The sequence below is a fragment of the Gordionus sp. m RMFG-2023 genome, chromosome 1 (assembly GCF_954871325.1).
Source record: "Gordionus sp. m RMFG-2023 chromosome 1, tfGorSpeb1-WG-v2, whole genome shotgun sequence".
NCBI classification, from domain to species: domain Eukaryota; kingdom Metazoa; phylum Nematomorpha; class Gordioida; order Chordodea; family Parachordodidae; genus Gordionus; species Gordionus sp. m RMFG-2023.
Window position 1 is genome coordinate 44,935,491 of NC_088775.1, and position 21,336 is coordinate 44,956,826.

A 21,336-nucleotide genomic window follows, 5' to 3' on the forward strand; every position below is an offset into this window, starting at 1 on the left:
GGTTTGGTGGCTGACCATTTCTCACAAGTTCCTCCTTCCTATTTGCCAGTTCAGTCCATGCACAGGCTAAAGCAGTTCCTGCTTGCGCTTTTTGATCTGCAGGATACTAGATTTTAAGTTAACGTAATACGTGTTCATGGTCACTCCTATTATCAATAAATTTTTCAACAAATTTTCCGAATTTAATTAATAAAATTAATTACTAAACATCATTAACTTTTCTTATTTATTCCAACTTATATTTAATTATTATTTTCACAATAAACAATTAATTTGATAAACAAATAACATTTTTTAATCCACTCACCACCCTCATTATTTATTTCAAAATATATACTTTCCAAACCTCTTTAAATCAACTTTTTATCTCTTGCTGCATAAATTTCACTTTTTCAATAATAATTCATAAGTTGTTTAAATTTATCCTTTTTCTTGTCAACTCTTTTATTTCTCGGTGCATATGTTTCACTACAATAATAAAATTAATAACTTTTACGTTAAATATAAATTAGTTTCTTTCTACCAAATAAATTGATTTCTTATCTCAACATTCTATCAATTTAAAAAGTTAACACAATTTACATTACTATAAAATAATTCCCCTCTTCAACTTTTCCTTTTATCTCTCAACTGTTTTTTTTAACACAAAAAAAAAACTATTAACCACGATATGCTTCACTTCACTTAAGAACAAATATTTAATAAAACAAAAGATGACCTGCAATATACATTTTTGTTAAACCAAACGAATTATCAACATATTCAGTTATATGTATCTCATAAAGATAATTCTTACTTTTACCTTTACATACTTCTAACTATTCAATTATATATATGATTTGCCTAACTTTGATCGTAAAGTCATTTGATCGTAAAGTCATTTGATCGTAAATTTTGTCCATTTTTCTGATTGGTCTATTTAATCGCGGTAAATTAAAATCATTTAAAAACATTATGCTTAATACTGTAGCTGATAATTTAAGACTATTTTTTAAAAGAAGAAATGAATCATTACAAAGTATGATATATTTAATTTGATTTTTAAAAAAATATTTTTTTAGAGTGACACAAAATCATCTAACAGCTGAAGGTATATTTAATACTAAACTTATCTAGATTACATACATTAATTTAGATAAAGATTCTCAGTGTAATATAGATCAGAATATTAGCCAACCCAGTAGCTCATCTAGTAATCAATAAGTAACATATAAAATAATTATTTTTGAATAAACAAGCTGATATATAATTAGACCTGGAAGACATTAACAATGCAGGAATTTTATTAGACTTACATAATTCCAACAATGAAAATTTAAGTAAATAATTTATATTATTACATTTACATAATCTGATTATTACATTTACATAATCTGATTATAAGTAATTTATATTTTGACACTGTAATTTTTAGATATACAATATATTCCAACTTCAAAAGGGAATTTGTGCTTGTATCATGATGGATAATATATAATAAAAGAAAAGAATATTCAAAATCTAATTACTCAATATAATTTAAAAATTATAAATAAATATTTATTTGGATAAAGCATCTTGTTATATAAAACTTATGTATAATTATAATATAGATGTATAATAAAATATAATATTCTGACCAAATTATCAATTAATTTTATTTATAAGTTATAATTATCTAATAAATAATAAATTGTAATCATATTTATCAGTTGCTTTTATTTCCATTATTTAAAGGAGTTCAAAATCAGTAGCTCTTCTTTCTTCATTATCTAATAAATAATAAATTTTAATAATATTTATCAGTTGCTTCTATTTCCATTATTTAAGGAGTTCAAAATCAGTAGCTCTTCTTTCTTCATTATCTAATAAATTTTAATCATTTTTATCAGTTTATTAATAGGTATACATTGTAATCATATTTATAGTTGCTTCTATTTCCATCAATTAAAGGCATTCAAAATCAGTAGCTCTTCATTATCTAATAAATAATACATTGATATATGTTTATTAATAGGTATACATTATTACACTAATCTGATATAAAGAATTAGAAAAATATTTCCATTATTTAAAGGAGTTCAAAATCAGTAGCTCTTCTTTCTTCATTATCTAATAAATAATAAATTTTAATCATTTTTATCAGTTTATTAATAGGTATACGTTGTTTGTAATCATATTTATAGTTGCTTCTATTTCCATCAATTAAAGGCATTCAAAATCAGTAGCTCTTCATTATCTAATAAATAATACATTGATATATGTTTATTAATAGGTATACATAACTACATTAATCTGATATAAAGAATTAGAAAAATTACGTGCATATAAATTCATATGAATTAAAAAATCGTCCATTTTGACCTGAAATGGACAAAGGTACCATTTTACGATCAAAATAATACGATCAAAGGAGGCCCTCCCATATATATACATATATACCAAACTATATCTCAGTTTTTTTTTATGATCCTTAAACAAATATTTTAATAATCATAACTCGAAATGAACCGAACAATATTTTAATAATCATAACTCGAAATGACCCGTATAAATATTTTAATAATCGAAATCGACTAAGATATTCCTGTTCCAATTAATTTAATAATTAAAATGGTTTAAAATATTTAAATTATATATAACCTTTTATTCTATTCTATATTTCTAAATTCTATATATATTTTTTATTCTATTCTAATTTATTTCCCCCTCTTTCTTAATTGATCACAATGTCTCATTTCTACACTTTTATTTTCCATTACTACTAAACATAATTTATTCCCCAAATTCTCTATCACCGCGCCTTTTTCCCATTTTTCCATTTTCCATACATTCTAACCCAAACCAATTGATTCACTATATATTTCACCTGATTTTCCTTCTCCTGTATCTCCACAATTTCCCCAGGTTTCAACATATCCAAAACATATTTATTTTTCGACCTAACAATATTTCCGCAGGCGATTTACCATCTTTGCCTTTAGCATTATTATAATACAACTGCAATACCCATATTTCACTTCGGTTATCTTTAGTTTTCATTAACCAACTTTTAACAATCTCCACCATCCTTTCCGCCTGTCCATTCGAACTAGGATGGTACGGTGGTGTAACTATATGATTCACATTTAATTTGATACAAAATTTTTTATCCTATACTAATAAATGCTGGACCTCCATCCGATACCATAACTTTCGGTATCCCAAATCTCGAAAATATTTTTTTACAAAATTTTTTTACAATTCCCGTGGATAACCCATGTACCTCCAAGAATTCTATCCACTTCGAAAAAGAATCCACCATTAAAACAAATTTTTTCCCTTCCCACTCGAAAAAGTCCAAATGAATTCTTTCCCAAGGTTCTTTAGTTTTCAGCCAACTACTATTTTTATCTTTAGGGGGCATATTGGCACAGGCATTACAAACCTCACAATTTTTCCCTAATTTATCAATTTCTTCATTTATACCCGGCCACCATATGTATTCCCGTCCCCATTGTTTTATTTTCGTAATTCCTTGATGACCCGCATGTAAAATATCTAAAATTTTTCCTCTTAAATTACGAGGAATGATCGCTCTATTTCCTCTCATAATACATTTATCTACTATAGTTAATTCCGCTTCCACATTTTTAAATTTCCTTCCCTGATCACTTCATGGTTTTTTCCCAGTAATCCACAATTTTACCAAATTCAATTCTTTATCCTTCATAGTATATCTCTGAATATCCTCCCATTTGGTAGGACTACCCTTTAACACTTTAGTTAACATCCTGATAAGAGCTTCCTCTCCATTTTCTTCATCAATTTTCACCTCTTGTTTCTCATCAATGATTTCTAATCTAGACATAATGTCCGGCAAATGATTCTCTTTTCCCTGCCTATACTTCAACTCCAAATCAAAACTTACCACCAGCAGTAACCACCTTTGCAACCGAGGCAACATTATTAACTCCTTATTATCTTTTTTGAAAAGATGTATTAAGGGTTTATGATCTGTATACACTACAAATTTCTTCCCTATCAAATATTCTCTGCATTTTGTCAATCCAAAAATAACTGCCAAAGCTTCTTGTTCTATCACCGAATATCTGGTTTCCACCTCTCTGAATACCCTCGAAAAAAATATTACCGGTCTTTCTACACCTTCTATCACATGCAATAAAGCTCCTCCAACACCTTTATTCGAGGCATCTACCGCCAAAATAACCTCCAATTCGCTGTTAAAACATACTAAAATAGGCTCCTTGCTAATTTGTAATTTTAACCACTCAAACGCCAATTCTTGTTCATCTTTCCACTCAAAAGATACATTTTTCCGTAATAACTCATATAAGGGAGCTGCCACCTTTGCAAAATCTTCAATAAATCTATGGTAATAATTTACCATTCCCATAAACGATTGAATTTCAGCCTTATTCACCGGCTTTCTCATATTCGCAATACTTATCAAATTTTTATCCAACGGTTTTACCTCTATTCCATTTATCTTATGTCCCAAATATACAACTTCGGTAACTCCCATAACACTTTTTTCACTACTCGCACGCAATCCTTTAACTTTTATTCGTTCAAAAACCTCTTCCAACCTTCTATTATGTTGTTCTACCGTTATTCCTGTAATCAATACATCATCCATATAATAAAAAAAACCTTCTAACCCTTGAAAAACCGCAGCCATTGTCCTCTGAAAAATTGGTGCTGAAACACTTAATCCAAATGGCAATCTACAAAACGTAAACAATCCTTTAAACGTCGTTATGGTTAACAATTTTCTCGTAGATTCTTTCATAGGTAACTGCCAGTGGCGTATCCAGGATTTTCTTATAGGGGGGGAAATATATTTCTATTTTTAACTATTATTTACTAATTCGTGCTTATGGATAGATCATTACAAGCCTCTTTTTTATTATTTCAAGTTAGGTATATTATATTTAATAAAGTTTTTTTAAATGTAAAGGTTTATTTATATGTAAAGTTGAAATAAAGTGTAATGTCATTTTTTTTATAAAATTTGCTTTAAAAACTAGCCTCAGCTTAAATTCTCATACAATATAAGTAGAATATAATTTTTTTTATTGAAAATACTAATAGTAGTTTAAAATATTGACTAGAAAATAATTAAATTAACAAGTTTTTTTTAACTTCTTATCAAATACAAGATTTTTAATTATTTCGTTTGTCTTTGGAACCAAATCTCTGTGTATAATTAACAGAGCTAACCCATTTAGCCGAGATTCAGTACTTCGTAAATATGTTTTCAACCTTCTCAAGTTGGAAAAAGTCCTTTCATTCGTACATGTTGTAATAGGCAAACATGCAAGAATATAAAACAACTTCGAAATATTAGGAAATTGAGCCAAGGTTTCTTTACACCGATTGAGCGCATCAATAGCATGCTCAGGTAAAATAGCTAAACGTATAAATATTTATACCACAATTCGAATTCACTGATTAAATTTATTTCAGTATCAATCTCATAGGAATAAAATTTTTCTAAATATTTAATTTTACCAATAGTGGCATTAGAAAATGAAGAAGGATCTTTGGGTAATAAAACTTGAAGATTGCTAAAGACTTGTTTTTTATCTAAAACCCGTACTTTTATTTGCTATAAAAAAGTATCTAAGAATGGGATGAAAATGGATATTTTAGAATATTCGTTGAGCCAATATTTATTTTCATCTCAAAAATGGCCTAGGTGCTAGACGAGGTTTAATTAGTATTATATCATAAAATTTAGCCTTCGATTCAACGTCTAGATAAATATTATGAAAATATTTATCTACATTCATTCTTATTGTATCTACCTGTTCATGTATATTTTCCGCCAAATCAATAACTTGAACCAAATCTAAATTTGGTTTTTGTAAATTTCTACAAAGTAGTGAGCTAAAAATAATTTATTGATGCAACTAGCAGCAATGATAAACTCTGATTGATCAATTGAATTCAATAATGATATCGCTGCTAACGACACATTACTTTTTTTCATGCTCAGCCTTATTTATAAATTATCGTTTGATTTCAATCTCTTTGACTAAATATTTTTACATTTTATTAATATTTTTGAATAATATGTTGAAAAATTAATATTCAAATATTTGTAAAATTTTGATTTGTGTGGGTAGGGGGGGTCTGGGGGGTGGGGGTAAAATTTTTATTAGCTTAAAATGATATTTATGAAAATAGTCAAATTTGCGATGGGGGGGGAAATTTCCCCCTTTCCCCCCATTGGTTACGCGCCTGGTAACTGCAAATACGCACATGAAAAATCTATTTTTGAAAAATACTTCGCCCCCTTTAAATTCGCTAAAATTTCTTCAATTCTCGGCAACGGATACTTTACTTCCACAACCCATGGATTTAAAGTTACTCTAAAATCCGCACAAATCCTTAACTTACCATTAGCTTTCCTTACCGGAACTAATGGAGTTGCCCATTCACTATATCCAATGGGACAAATTATTCTATCTCTTAACCAATTATCCAATCCTTTTTCCATTTCTGCTCTCCATTCAAACGGTACCCTCCTAACAGCACAATATTGTGGAATAAACCCTTCTTTCAAACGTATATCTACTTCATAATCTACTAAACGTCCCAATCTTTCATCAAAAATTTCTTTATATTTTTCCTTCAAATTAACCATTGCCTTCCTTAACACCACTAAATCTTCTTTACTTTCATTTTCTATTTTTTTTCTAACCAACTTCACCGGAAAATTTTGTGCTACAGACAATTTTTCTCTCTCTAAATTCGAATCTTTGCAAATTCCATCACCACTCATATAACTATCCTCCAATCCCGATTCCCTTGAAATCAACTTTTTGTCTACCTCACTAAAATTTTCATCACTTGCTTCCAAAATATTATCCATCTCTACATCCACAAAAATATCATCAATATCCAAATTAACATTTTCCCCAGAATCATATATTATAGCTTGTTCATTATTCACACGATCAGGCTCCTCCTGATCCATTTTTCCATTTATAATTATTTCATTTCTGAGAATTTCCTCAAAATCCTTTCTCGAATTTTTAGTTTCCTCGATTTTAATATTCCAATTTCCGAAATTCCATTTATTTCATTATCACAAACTTTCTGATTATCATTTTCCATATTTTCCACTTTAATATTCTCCAAAATTTCAATTTCCACCAATTCATTTTCCACCAATTCGTTTTCCTGATTTTTAATATCTACCTCCTTTACGGATGTTTCTAACGTTTCAATATTTTTATCATCCTTTTCCCTTGAAATATATTCAAAAATTTATTTTCTAATTTAAATTTAGATATCCAATTCCATCCCAAAATCGCATAACCTCTTCTTTTATTATCCACAAATCCAAAAATTGTACTACCCCTTTAACTAACACTGGTAAATTCACTTTCCCCAAAACCGAAATTACAGTTAGATTTAACTGTTTAATTATCATTTATTAATTGCTCATTCGGCCATAAATTTGAAAATTCCTTATACCCCATTACCGATATAGTTGCCCCGTATCTACATTAGAATTTCCTTGTTTCCAACATTAATTTTCACCCTCGGACATTCATCATAATTAATATCTTTTTTCACCAAATCTGGTATAATACAAATTTGTATATTTGCCCTGGGCCACTCATTCTCCTTATTTTTAACCACTAATTTATTACTATTTTTCCTTTCTTCAATTTCCAAATTATTTTCAATATTTAATATATTTCCTAATAATAAAGTTTTTCCCTTGTCTAATGGGTTTTCCGATGTAATAACCCCACATATTGATTCATGTCCACCATATAGTCATGTGACGGGTCAATCTCTCGCATAATGCCCAATGTTACGACATTTGAAATATGTTACATCTTCGACATTCCTTTTTTCATAGATATTTTTTCCCCCTTTTTTTATATATTCTACCGCCGGAAATGCTTTAGAATTTTCTTGTTGATTCTTAAAACACTTATCATGACCATGACCAAAATTTCCACAATTTCCACAAGCCTTTTGATTTTCATTCACCAATTTGTATGCCGGAACATAACACTCATCCGTTTTATGCCCTTTATTCCCACACCTTTTACAAATTATGGTTAACACACTTGGATTTCTCATCTCATTACACCCCCTACTGATATGTCCAAACTTCCCACAATTATAACACTTTTTATTTTCCCTTTCATCATTCCCATACACTCCTTTTCCTTCATTTTTCTTTTCCAATTCTTCTATTTTAATTTTCATTTCTGTCATTTCTGTTCTCAACATCTCTTTTTCCTTTTTAATCAACTCCAATTTTTCCATTTTCTTCCTTTCTTCCATTTCTTTTATCTCTATTTCCTTCCTTTCACTTTCCCATTCCTCCCTCATTTCCCTTCCCATTTCTTCAATATTAATCTCCTTTTTTTTATGTTCCATTTTTTTAATTTCCTTTTCCTCTTTTTTTTCATTTTCTTCAATTTTTCCATTTTCTCTTTTTTTCAGACTCTCTAACGAAATCTGTTTTATTAATATCAATTTCACATACATTTTTTTCAGAATCTCTGACGATATCTGTTTCTAATAATTTTCATTTTTCACCATATATATTTCATTAAATAAATTCAATATTCCTCTTAAATTTTTCAATTTTTTTATTTTTCTCCCTTTCCACTTGCTCTAACACTCCTCTTACTCGATTTATATCTTTATTCCCATTTCTTTTCTTATACCAAAAATATATTATAACCCATAATATAAAAACCACTAATATTCCAAAATACATTCTTAACGGCTCAACATTTTTGACCTCAAAATAATTGTTGGTCTTAATATTTTTGCGATTTAGCATTTCCTTAAAATTATTTTTACTTTAAATTCTTAATTTTCAAATCTAAATTCTTTAACTCTATAAAAAACTTATCAATAATTTTATCAAAAAAATTTTCACTGTCTTAAATGATAAAATATACAATACCGAAATTATTCTGAAAATTATTAATACACAATAATACATAAAATTTCAAAAAAAATATCAAATTTTACCTTTTTTTTAACGAATTTCCTTTTTCCTTTTATAATTTTCTGGCCTGTTTCGTAACGGTAGTCATTGGTCTTCCGAATTAATTTTTTTTTTAAATACAGGTATCTTTTAAATTGGAGGCACCACTTTTGAGATTATACTTAAAAATCTAGAACACTTTTGAGATTATACTTAAAAATCTTTTATTTTTCAAAAACTAAAACCTAACAATCTATCAATAAAAAAAAATATATTAATACATTAAAAAAAATCAATATTATTTTCTTTTTAATTAATAACAATAATAATAATATACATATACCTAGAACAGTTATCATCTCAGAATAGCAAATCAAAGTCTTTCGAAATCAACTGAAAATTCGAACAATACACTAATCCCCCCCCCCCTCTCCATTCTTTATTTAAAACCAATATATCATTTTACAAATAAAATATAACGACATTTATAAAATTACCGGAATCCCTTATCGAAAATATATATTTCCCCTAAAAATGATAAATCTTTATACATTACATACATTTTTATGCTAGGTGTAAAATAATCTTTTATAAACATTATATTTTCGATAAAATTTTTCTGTGATATCTTATTTATTAGAATGATATTATTGTATGGTAATATTGTAATAATGGCAATAAAAACAAAGTGGCTATTTATAAAAAAGATCAATATCAAGTATGCAAAAATTATTTTAAAAAATTAATTTATCTTACTTTAACCATTAAAATGTGATCATATGTAATTTATAAAAACCTATATTTGTTCTTCCAATTTTTCGAATGATAGATAATATATGGAATTTAGCTTACTTTTTAAGTAATAATACAATATTAGAATATAACAAAACAAAAAATAATTTTAAATTTTTTATAAAATAATAACACGCCATCTTGCGGATTTAATAATATTGAAATTTGAAATTAATTATTAGTGTTAGATTTTGAAGTTGATTATTATAAAAAAAAGGAAGATTAAATATTAAAATATATAACATCAAACCTTTTTTGTATTTAGAAGTACGGGTAACAATAATTTAAAATGATTTTTTTTTTTCTTTTAATATTCAAATAACATTTTTTCAAAAAAAAATTTGAATAACGAAAGAAATTAATAATTTTTACATATACTAACAATTCCCAACTAAAATTATTATATAATAAATAATAATAACTAATTATAATATTCAAAATATAAAAAAAAAGGAATTCATTATTTAAAAAAATGAATAAACACTACAATAATAACTAATTATAATATTCAAAAAAGTAATTACATAACCATATAAAAAAATTAATAAAAAAAAGGAATTAATTATTTAAAAAAATGAATAAATACAACAATTAATATTTTTATATAATTATATTAAAAGATTTAAACGATTTATTATGAGATAAAAGATAATTCAACTATTAATGTATATTTCTTTATTATTGAATACATCTAAAAATTTAATTTTTTATAAGTTATTTATATCATAGGAAAATGGATCTCACTACAAATAAAAGATAATATATAAAAATTTTTACCTTAGCATTCGCAATTTAGTCAAACCCAAATAAAAGTGTATAAAAAAAAACCTTACGTTTCTTTGCGATTTTTGTAATTTGAATAAGTTATTTCTATATTTAGATCTTTGCCAGTTTGGATTGTCTGCTCAATTTTGATAGTTCTTTTTATTTAGTTTTCTAGTTTGTCATTTCTATTTCTGTTTTTTTTAAATTTCGTCGTTTTTGACAGTTGTTGACCGTGACTACAGGATAGTCTTGATACCAAGGTTATTCGTTATTTTAAGGTAAAAACAATATTTTTATTTTATATTTTGTATCTCTCCTCAGGACAAAACGCAATCACATTTTTGTTTAAATTTTTTTAGAAATTTAATTAATTTTAAAAAAAGAAAGTTTAAAAAAATAAAGAAAAAAGAACGTATTTTCAAATATTCTAAAATTACTTATTTACCACGGCCGATTTAAAGTAATATAAATTTTCCATATCATGAGATGGGCTTTATGTTTAATTTTGATATTGAACCTAGCTTATTTAATAAAATTTCGGAGTATCCGAGTATTACTTATCAAAATTTGTATCAAATGGTTGATAAATTTGATGTAAATAATGCATTAGTGACAATTTTATTATTGATCATAATATGTAGGTTATCTATTATAATAAAATTTTTGTTTGGAAAATGTACTCTGGTTGCGACCAAAGTATATGGTAATTGGAAAAGAGACACTCCGGTGTCGGCTGATTGTTGGAAAAAAATTTCGGTCTTGGAAAGTAATTTAAATGTGGTTTCAAATGAAATCAAGAACGGCAGACCAGAAATGGTAGAAACTTGAATGTAATAACGATGATCGTTTGGATATTATGGAGAAATCTGTAGTTATCCTCCGAGAATTGAAAGAAATAAAAGAAGTGATTAAGATTATATATAAGATTATATATCAAGATATAAATAAATTGGTTATTGCGAATGGTCCGACATGGTCAAATGGAAAAAATATCTCCGTTAAAAAAAATGGTTTTTCTGGTCAAAAGAAAATCTTAGAAGATTTGAAATGTACCCGCTGTAGGTATAGGGGCCACAATGTAGAGACCTGTGTGGTCAAAGAACATAATTTTCGTGAGGGTTTTCCGTTAAAGAAATTGACATTAGAAAATTCTAATGTTAGAAAAATTTCTGGCACCAACACGAATAAATGTGAGGTTCTACGATCGAATTATGGTAAATCCCGTTTGTTTTTTAAATGTAACAAACCGGGACATGTAGCCATAAATTGTATAGAAAATTGACTATATGATTGCAAGTGTAATCATATAGTAAGTAAGAGATCGGAAGGTAGAAATAGTAATAAAGTAAATAACCACGCTGAAATGAGATATGATTCTCGTAAAAGCCGTGGTTTTAACAGAAATTTTTTTTATCCTGATGATAAAAATAATGAAGATTCTAATAATTTTAAATGGGAGAAATATCCTAAGGGTATTGTTAAATATTCCGATAAAAGGGATGTTTATACTTTCAGATGGGAAAAATTTCCCAGTTATATTGCAAAAAAATATATGACTATTGTTAATGAACGACTAAATTCCGAGTTGAATTTATGTTCAAATGGGAATTCTCATGAAACTGATATTTCAAATGAGATTAATATTGATCAATCAATTAAAATATATGAGATTTTAATGACTGAGAGATTAGTCGAACCTTGTCCTTGTCCGAGAGTTACTGTAAGAGTTGACTCGAGGGACATCGACATGTTGTTCGACACAGGGGCTAGCATTTCCATAATGTCTAGAAGAAATTATTATAAATATTGGCCTGGGGGTGAACTTGAAAAATCTATGTGTGTCAGACAATTTGATGGGTCTGAAATTGTAGTTTTGGGAAAAACTAAGTTGGGATTAATTCTCCATGATACCACATTTTTCCTAGATTTATGGGTAGTAAAGAAAGATGTGGAAACCATCATGGGGTGGGATTGGATTGTTCAGTTAGGTCCTTTCAATGATTATTGGAATATTTTTGCCATACATAATGGTTCGGCCCTAAATGAGACTAAAAACAAAAGTATTGCTAATAGTGCTCGAGAAAAAATTTATGAAATAGAAGGGACAGAATTAACCGTAGAAGAAGAGAATTCAACCCTTAATTCTGATAGATATGTAAATTCCACGGAATTAATGTTTAAGACCATATTAGCGTTGCTATTGGTATTCATGAATTACATAAAATGCGTGAAAATATATCTCTTTTAATGAAGAAATATGAAATAATTTTCGAAGACAAGTTAGGATGTCTTAATGATTATCAAGGGGATGTAAAATTAAGGGAAGGACTTTCACCTATTTTTCTAGCGTGTCGACTAGTTCCTTTTGAATGGAAAAAGGAAATCGACGAATAGTTGGATCAATGGGTTAAAGATGGCATTATTGTTTCAGTGGAATATAGTGTATGGGCAACCCCTTGGTACCGGTTAAGAAAGCAAATGGTAAATTGAGGCTCTGTGCTGATTTCAGAGTAACCTTAAATCGATGGGTAGCAGAGATTAAATATCCGTTGCCTCGAATTGAGGAAATTTTGGCTCAGTTAAAGGGAGCAAATATTTTTCAAAGGTTGATTTTTCGTCAGCCTATCTACAATTACCTTTGAGGGAGGAAATTCGTAAATTATTGACGATAACGACTCCTAAAGGGTTGTTCGCTTTTTGTAGATTACCATTTGGGTTGAGTGTGTCGGCCCCCATTTTTCAGCGTACCATGGCATCCGTTTTCCAAGGACTAGAGGGAGTATTTTATTATATGGATGCCTGAACAGCATAACCAACGTTTGGAGGAAGTTTTTAAGAGAATTCATGGTAAAGGCTTGAGAGCCAGTAAGGAGAAAAGCATTTTGGGAGTAACGGAGGTAGAATATTTAGGCCATCAAATAAATGGGATTGAGGTGAAGCCATTACAAAAAAATTTGAAGAATATATTAAATTTGAAGCAGCTCAATAGTAAGGCTGAGGTGCAGTCCTTTTTGGGTATGGTAAATTACTACCATCGTTTTATCGAGGATTTTGCGAAGGTAGCTGCTCCGTTATATGAGTTATTTAAAAAGGGTGTTCATTTCGATTGGAAAGTGGAACAACAAGAAGCGTTTGAAATTTTAAAGGGAAAGATTGGGGAAGAGCCAATTATAGTATGTTTCAACAATGATTTAGAAATCATATTAGCTGTTGATGCATCTAACAAAGGTGTTGGAGGAGCCTTATTAGATTTAATTGATGGTGTGGAAAGACCCATCCTTTTTTTCTCACGAGTTTTTCGGGATGTAGAAACGAGATATTCTGTGATTGAACAGGAGACCTTGGCCGTGATTTTCGGTTTGACAAAATGCCGTGAATATTTGATTGGTAAAAAATTTGTAATTTTTACCGATCACAAACCGTTAATCCACTTATTCCGAAAGGATAATAGGGAGTTAATGTTATCTCCCCGGTTGCAGCTTTGGTTATTATTAGTGGGCAGTTTTAACGTGGAGGTTAAATATCGTCGAGGCAAAGAGAATCATTTGCCTGATATTTTGTCTAGGTTAGGTTCTGGCTGTGCAGATCCGGAAATAAGTGATAGGATAAGTATTGATAGAGAGAAGGCCTTAGTGCGTACTCTGTCGTATATTTTATAAAGGGGGTCCTACCAATTGGGAGGATTTGAAAACAAATACTGTGAACGACAAAGATCTAAGTCAAGTAAAATTGAGTTTAACAGGAGAAAAACCTTGGAAAAACAAATATGATTCCTATAAAAGAATTGTCTATTGTTGATGGTTGTATTATGAGGGGAATCAGGGCCGTAATTCCTTATAAATTACGGAGTAAAATTATGAATTTATTGCATGCCGGACATCAAGGTCAAGACAAGATGTAATCTTGGGTTCGGGAATATGTATGGTGGCCTGGTATGGGCAATGATATTGAACGGATTACCAGGAAATGCGTTCCTTGTAATACTTGTGCCCTTATGCCCCGTAAAGAAGTAGGGCAAGTTTGGCCTAGATCAAAGAAACCTTGGGAAAGTATTCAGATTTCTTTGACCTTGATAAAAATCATATTTTTTAGTAGTAGATTCCTTTTCCAAGTGGATAGAATGCAGAAGTGCATGGTTATACTACTAAAGTAGTTATCAAAAAATTAAGGGAATTATATGCCCGATTCGGTTTTCCCGACACGGTAGTGTCTGATGGGGGTCCCGCCTTAGTCAGTGAAGAGTTCAAACATTTTTGTGCCGAGTCACAGACCCGGCATATTCTTATGCCGCCAAATCATCCCAGCTCGAATGGACAAGCTGAGAGGATGGTAGCAATTGTTAAAAATTGGATTAGAAAGGCTGGTAATCATAAGGATGTGGCTTACATGTCTCATTTATATTACCTTAATTCTCGCAATCGAGAGGGGGTTACGCCTGTAGAGTTATTTTTAGGTAAACGAACACGGGGTCCTTTAGATTTCTTAAAACCAAAAGAAAAAATTATTACTTCAGTGGGAGTAAAATTAAGGGTAAAGTTTTCAGTGGGCCAGAAGATTTGGACCAGATTGTTTGACAATCGGGGAAGGAAGTGGGAGAGAGGTCGGGTAGTAGTCAACCGAGGTTCTAAATTAAGTGAAATTTTGTTAATAACCAGGGTTACAGTGATCAATCATCACGATCACATGAAATTGGGGTAAAATAAGAAGGGGTAAATATTATGAGAAGATATACTCGATTTTTTTTAGAATGAATCTTAAAAGTTATATTTAAAAGGTATATCGGGTCAAGGTTCAAAATGTTTGGTCATATTTTTATGTTGTTCAATTTATAAAGGTTTAGGTGGTCAATTTCGGTCTAATTTATGGTTCAAATTAGACAAGGGTGAAAAAATTATTATTTGATATGAGATCGTACAAAAAAGAAAAGAAACAAATTTTATATCTGCCAGATAATAGGGGTGATAAATCATTTTTTCAAATAAATAAAAAGTTTTTCATGGTATTAAAGGGTTTTTGTTCTCAGAGTAAGTCGAAAGGTTTTTGTTTGGATCAATAGAATTGTTTCTTTATAACTATTTTTATAAAAAAATGGAAAGTTGTGTTTGCTTAATGATATTAAAAATTTTTTGTCGTGAGTAATCTGTTTTTGTAACCAGATAGCTGTTTTAATGAATAGGAAGATTTTTATGGTATTAGTAAAGGTTGGTGGATAAATTTTTGTTTCGAAAATTTTTTTTGTCTGGCCATTTGCAAGGGTAGATGATAGTTTTTATTTAAAAAAAAAAGAGTAAAGAAAAAATATTTTTCTTAAATTAATACTCTCAAAGTTTTTTTTGTTAAAATGGCCGTTATGTTTATGAATAAATTGTAGAAGAAAAGAATACGGGTTGAGGGATTCACTTGATTGAGTTAGTTTTTTTTTACAAATACTTTTGTTTTGTTTTACTTGACGCTCACACCAAGGGATATTGGTGATAATAACATAGAGATATTTGAGGCACATGTGAGAAATAAGAAAGGTCTATGAATAAACATGTATGTGCCTCAACTAGTTTGCAATATACCATAAGTTTTTTTTTCACAAATACACACTATATATATGCATTTTTTCCATATATATTCATAAAAGTTTTTTAAAGTTTTTTTTACCCCTTCACACTTTAAAAAAATTTTTTTTGTATGTAATCAATTTTCTTAATTGGCATACAACTTTCTTGAGAATAATCATCAACAGCAAAAGATCATCACCACACACCAATAGCCAATTGATCGATTTCGGCTCCTGTTACCTTCAAGTTACTCTTATACCCAAAAATACCCGTATGGCCATCCAGTCCCCTGTATCTCAAGAGAATGCGATGACATCCGTAGGACCTAGGAAGCGAAGATGCTACAACTGTAACAGCGATGGGAATTCCGCAGCCAATGCCACGTTATAAGTAGAGATTCTCGAGCCCCCATAACTCCGATAAATACCAACTCTGTGGGCAGGTCATCAAGAAATAACAAACGAAGGCTGGACGAACCAACGCAGGTCCAACTGTCGCTTCCTACCGTCCATCTGGCTCCGTTGGCTAACAGAGAAATGTTAATAGGGACGTCCAGTAGTCGATCCAGCCTCGCATCAACCCCACCGGCGGAGGACCTTCTCCAGAGAGCGATGACCACTCTTCAAGAGACCTCTCCTTGCACATCAGCGTCCTCGACGTTGTTGCAACATCATGATGCGATGGATTTGTGGGAGAATTAATTATTACTACCGTGATGACTCCCACAAAGTTCCGCGATATTTACATCCGATAATTCTAATTATATATTCACGTAATTGTACATGATTCACTTTAATACATCGAAAATTTAGTAATAGTATGCAATTATATTTTTTAATGTACATGCCATTGGCCCATAAAGGGGTGGCATGTCGTAAATGATAATATTTTTTTTATATATTTGAAATGTCAATCATTTAAAATTAGATTTTTTTTTATCGTTTTTGATGAAAAAAAAGATTTTTATAATTATTAATTTTTTAATGAATATTAAAGAAAATAAAAGTGTATAAAAAAAACCTTACGTTTCTTTGCGATTTTTGTAATTTGAATAAGTTATTTCTATATTTAGATCTTCAGTTTGGATTGTCTGCTCAATTTTGATACTTCTTTTTATTTAGTTTTCTAGTTTGTCATTTCTATTTCTGTTTTTTTTTTAATTTCGTCGTTTTTGACAATAATTAATAAATAAATATAACTTGTTCTTACAAAAAATTTGGGAAATTGTTGAAATATAAAATATGGTGGAATGATGATTGATAAAATATAATGTAGATAGATATTTTTTTTTAAATATAAATTTAATTTTCAAAATTTTTATTTTATTTATTGCTTTTTAAGTAAAAAAATAATTTTTAAAAGGATCGGGATCGAATATTTAAAAAAATGATCTCGATCACGATCCACAATTTAAGGTCAGGATCTTAAATGAGTCGATCCTTTAACAACTCTGTATATCACCCTAATTAAAATTGCATTATATTCCCCATAAATCAATATTAATTAAAAATAGATTAAAAATGAACCAACACACATGTCCATCTTTTTAAAGGCTCCAATTGCATATATAAAAATTAATAATTTCAGCACAAAAATCTATTATATATTTTTAATATCATCTATAAAAATTTTAATCATCACCATAATTATTCACCAATTTTTATTCACACTTTTATTTGTATATATTTTTATAACAAATTTTCACTTTTATCACACTAAATTCTCTACTTCTGTACCCTTATAATTTCAATATACCCCTTTTCTGAATTTTATATTTTATTTTAATAAATTTTAAATTAATAACCCTATAAAAAAAATTAAATTTATTAAAATAACCTTTCCCATAATTAAAATAACTCTCTCTATATACATATGAAATCTGTCTTAAATTTCAATAAATTTTATTTTTATTTCATCAAAATGACAATAAAATTATCCACTAATATGTCAATTTAAAAAATAATCACATTTGTTAGTATATCTTTTAAAGATAAATAATAATATATTTAAATAATATAAATAAATATATAGTAAATTAATATAATAAATTGAGCATATGATTTAAAAGAATTATGAGTTTTCATAGTTTGCCCTTCAGTTTTTCTTCTTCCATCTGAATATTCCTCTCTTGTTCTTAATTGCTTTTCTCATCGTCGATTCTGTGATTAGGGTTTGGTTCTTTTGTTGACTTACATCTGAATATCCCTCTCTTGTTCTTAATTGCTCTTCTCATCGCCGATTCTGTGATTAGGGGGTATCAGTCATTGAGAATATGAAGCTGAGGTAATTGGATTTTATTATATTGAGGGCTAATCTTTGGCGTAGGTAGTAACCCTCGTTGGGATCTTTGGTCCTAGTAGAGATCCGTTTCCCCAGCTCTAAAGAAGGCCAGGGCATGAGAGCCGAACGACGTTAGAGTCGTGGCGATTAGTGGTAGGAATGTGTAATTAGCCGGAAGCGATGGCGAATACTTAGCCAGTTTATTCGTCTCGGCGTCTACTAGAGCATCTCTATTTATATTGGAAGGGGCAAGGGGATCGATGCATGAGAAATCCCAGGTTAGGAATTCCCCCCTCAGGGATCATGGTAGAGCCATCGGGACGCTTACCATCAGAATTGTAGAGTCCAAGTAAAGGGTCAGGATGTTTTGTGAGTGCGTATGATGGGCTCGCAGGAAATTGACATATTAATGAAATTTACTATTATATTGATCGTTATTATATCATACATTTTATATTACGCTTTATATAAATTTTATAATATCTATATTAATTAAATTAATATATAAAATAAATTATACTAACTATGTTAAAAAAAAAAAATTATGTACTGACTTAAATTTAAACAAATTTTATTTTTATTTTATCAAAATGACCATAAATATATTTAGCTCTTCAACCCTTTTTATTCAAGTTAAAAAAAATCAAAAATTCTTATCCCTTTGATCACATTATTTCACATATATTTACAGAATCATTTTAAATCAAAACTACAACAGTGATGAGAAGTTTTTACCAGGTAATATTTATAACATGGCTGAAACTGGTAAATTTAATAGCTATTTGACAGCAAATTTACTTTTCTATAGAATTAACAAGAGTGACATTATTACTATATGTGTTGTATTTTGTATTTGAAAAAAATAAATAAAATGTATAGAAAATGATAGCCTAAAACTTGCCCAAAAAAAGGAAAAAATATCTCCTTTGTATTTTTCATAACTCAAAAAATTTCATTTTTTTTAAATTTAGATTTTAAAAAATATATAAGATTTTTTTCTTAGATATTAATATCTACCATAGATAAATATATAAAGAATAAAACAACGTTAAAATTATTTTGATCAGTTACTACTTCCCTTTTTCATAGTCTATTAATTTTTTATAGACAATATAATCCCGGTCTCCTCTAATGGAGATAACTGCCTGTGGGAAGACCAAATAAACAGCGGGAAATAATGAGGGAAAAAATTTTTAAGGAAAAAAGTCTCTTAGAAGAAAATATTTTAAAATAAACACTTAAGTTTTTGCTGATAAATTTAAATTGGAATTTTTATATTTGATAAAACTGATGTATATAAAAAGCTGGAATCGAAGAAGTGAACGTTCTGTATACAGAACCTTAAATTAATTTATGGAACGAGAACGGAATCGGAACCTTCCTGGAGACGGTAGAAGGTTCCTAAAATATATTTAAATTTTAATATGAAAATGGATTAATTTTAATATTTTACTTATTTTTCTTAATAATTATTTAAAAATCTTATATTAATTGATTTGTCGATTATTGGATATAAAATAAAATTATTATTATTAATAAAGTCATCGATGCCTTAAAGACTATACGGAAGCATCGGGGTCTCACATCAGTGTATCATTTTGGGGTTACGACAACCTCTCAATTTCGTTTCACGAGGTCACCTTACTTTTTAACATATCAACTCATGCTATTAGCCACATAAACGAGAAGGAGGTCCTGGCTATTGGTATGGGAGTTATTTTGGCCTTGAACCGATATAACCAGCACCCAGTTATCTTTACGGACTCAATAGTCGCATATTATTCCTTCAAAAAAGGAGGGTCTAGATCACCATCCATCAAAATTGTCCTTACGCAGATATTTATCAAACTAGGACTCGCTAACTTTACCACGATAGCCCATAATATACAATGGGTACCGTCCGAAACAGACAAACCCTCAAGAATATGGTTAGCAGAAAGAAAGCATTTACAACTATTTGTGGGTCACACCTTGGAAGCACCCGTCCTCCTACAAGATCAACAAGAGTTGCTATTTGGGTCAGAAACTACCCCGTCAATTGGATAAATAATATCCAACGGGACACCATCACTGATATCAGGTCTTTCTATCCAGTCTAGCGATGCCTCAACAATATCCTATAACTGGGAAAACGTTAGTATCAATTCAGCAGATCTAATGAATTAGGCTACCCAATCAAAAATTTCGAACAAAATAATTATAACTACTTCAGAACGATAACACCCATTATTTATTATTTTATATAAATAGTAGAATAACCGCCATTATAATTATTATTATTGTTTTCTTGTATATTTCGTGTTCCAAAATTTTTGATTGTTAAGAAATGCTAAAGCCATAAAGGCCGAAGCATTCAGCTATAATCCATATTTTCCCCGAAATAGGGTAAAAAAAAAAATTTTTTTTAAAAATTGGTATAAAATCTTAATGTTTTAATATATTTTTTTAAAATATAATAAATTTAAATAATTATTACATATTAATTTAATTTCTGGTGGAATTATAAGCGCAATAAAAAAATTCATTCATTTAAAAGTAAAACCAATTATTGTGTAAAATAAACAGTCGCAAGTAAATATTAAAATTAATTCATGCAATATTTATAGTTTATTCAAAAAAAACACAAAATTATTATTATAATATAAATATTTATTGAAGATGGAAATGAAAATAATGAACAACACAAGGAAAACCAAACCCCATAAAAATAATTATATTGATATTGATATTAAATATAAAATATATATGTTTATGTAAGATTTATATAAGATAAGTGGCTTTTTTTTGAGCCCCCTGAGATTGTAAAGGCTAGCGACGCCCCTACCTCTACTGTCTTTTATATCTTATCATTGATAACAATATATAATTTAAGCAATATATATATATCCTTTTTATAATTAGTTAGTTAAAATAATTATATATTTTAGATGTTAAGTTTGGTATAAAGTGTAAATAATAAAAGATTATAATATTATTCAAATGTGTAACTAAAATAAT

The 21,336-nt window shown here is 28.9% G+C and overlaps 1 protein-coding gene and 1 long non-coding RNA gene across 2 annotated transcripts; both read right to left on the bottom strand.

The window, feature by feature from the left end:
* Window positions 1-1,792: 1,792 nt before the first annotated feature.
* LOC135922658 (uncharacterized) lies at window positions 1,793-2,098 on the bottom strand. Its single transcript, XR_010570987.1, has 3 exons — window positions 2,011-2,098; window positions 1,889-1,960; window positions 1,793-1,844 (listed from the first exon to the last, which is right to left on the bottom strand). It is a non-coding gene; the product is annotated as an uncharacterized LOC135922658 (long non-coding RNA).
* Window positions 2,099-7,788: 5,690 nt separating this feature from the next.
* Window positions 7,789-8,502, bottom strand: LOC135926123 (chromatin assembly factor 1 subunit A-like). Its single transcript, XM_065461820.1, has one exon. The coding sequence runs from the start codon at window positions 8,500-8,502 to the stop codon at window positions 7,789-7,791; it is 714 nt and encodes a 237-aa protein (XP_065317892.1).
* Between the last annotated feature and the right edge of the window lie 12,834 nt (window positions 8,503-21,336).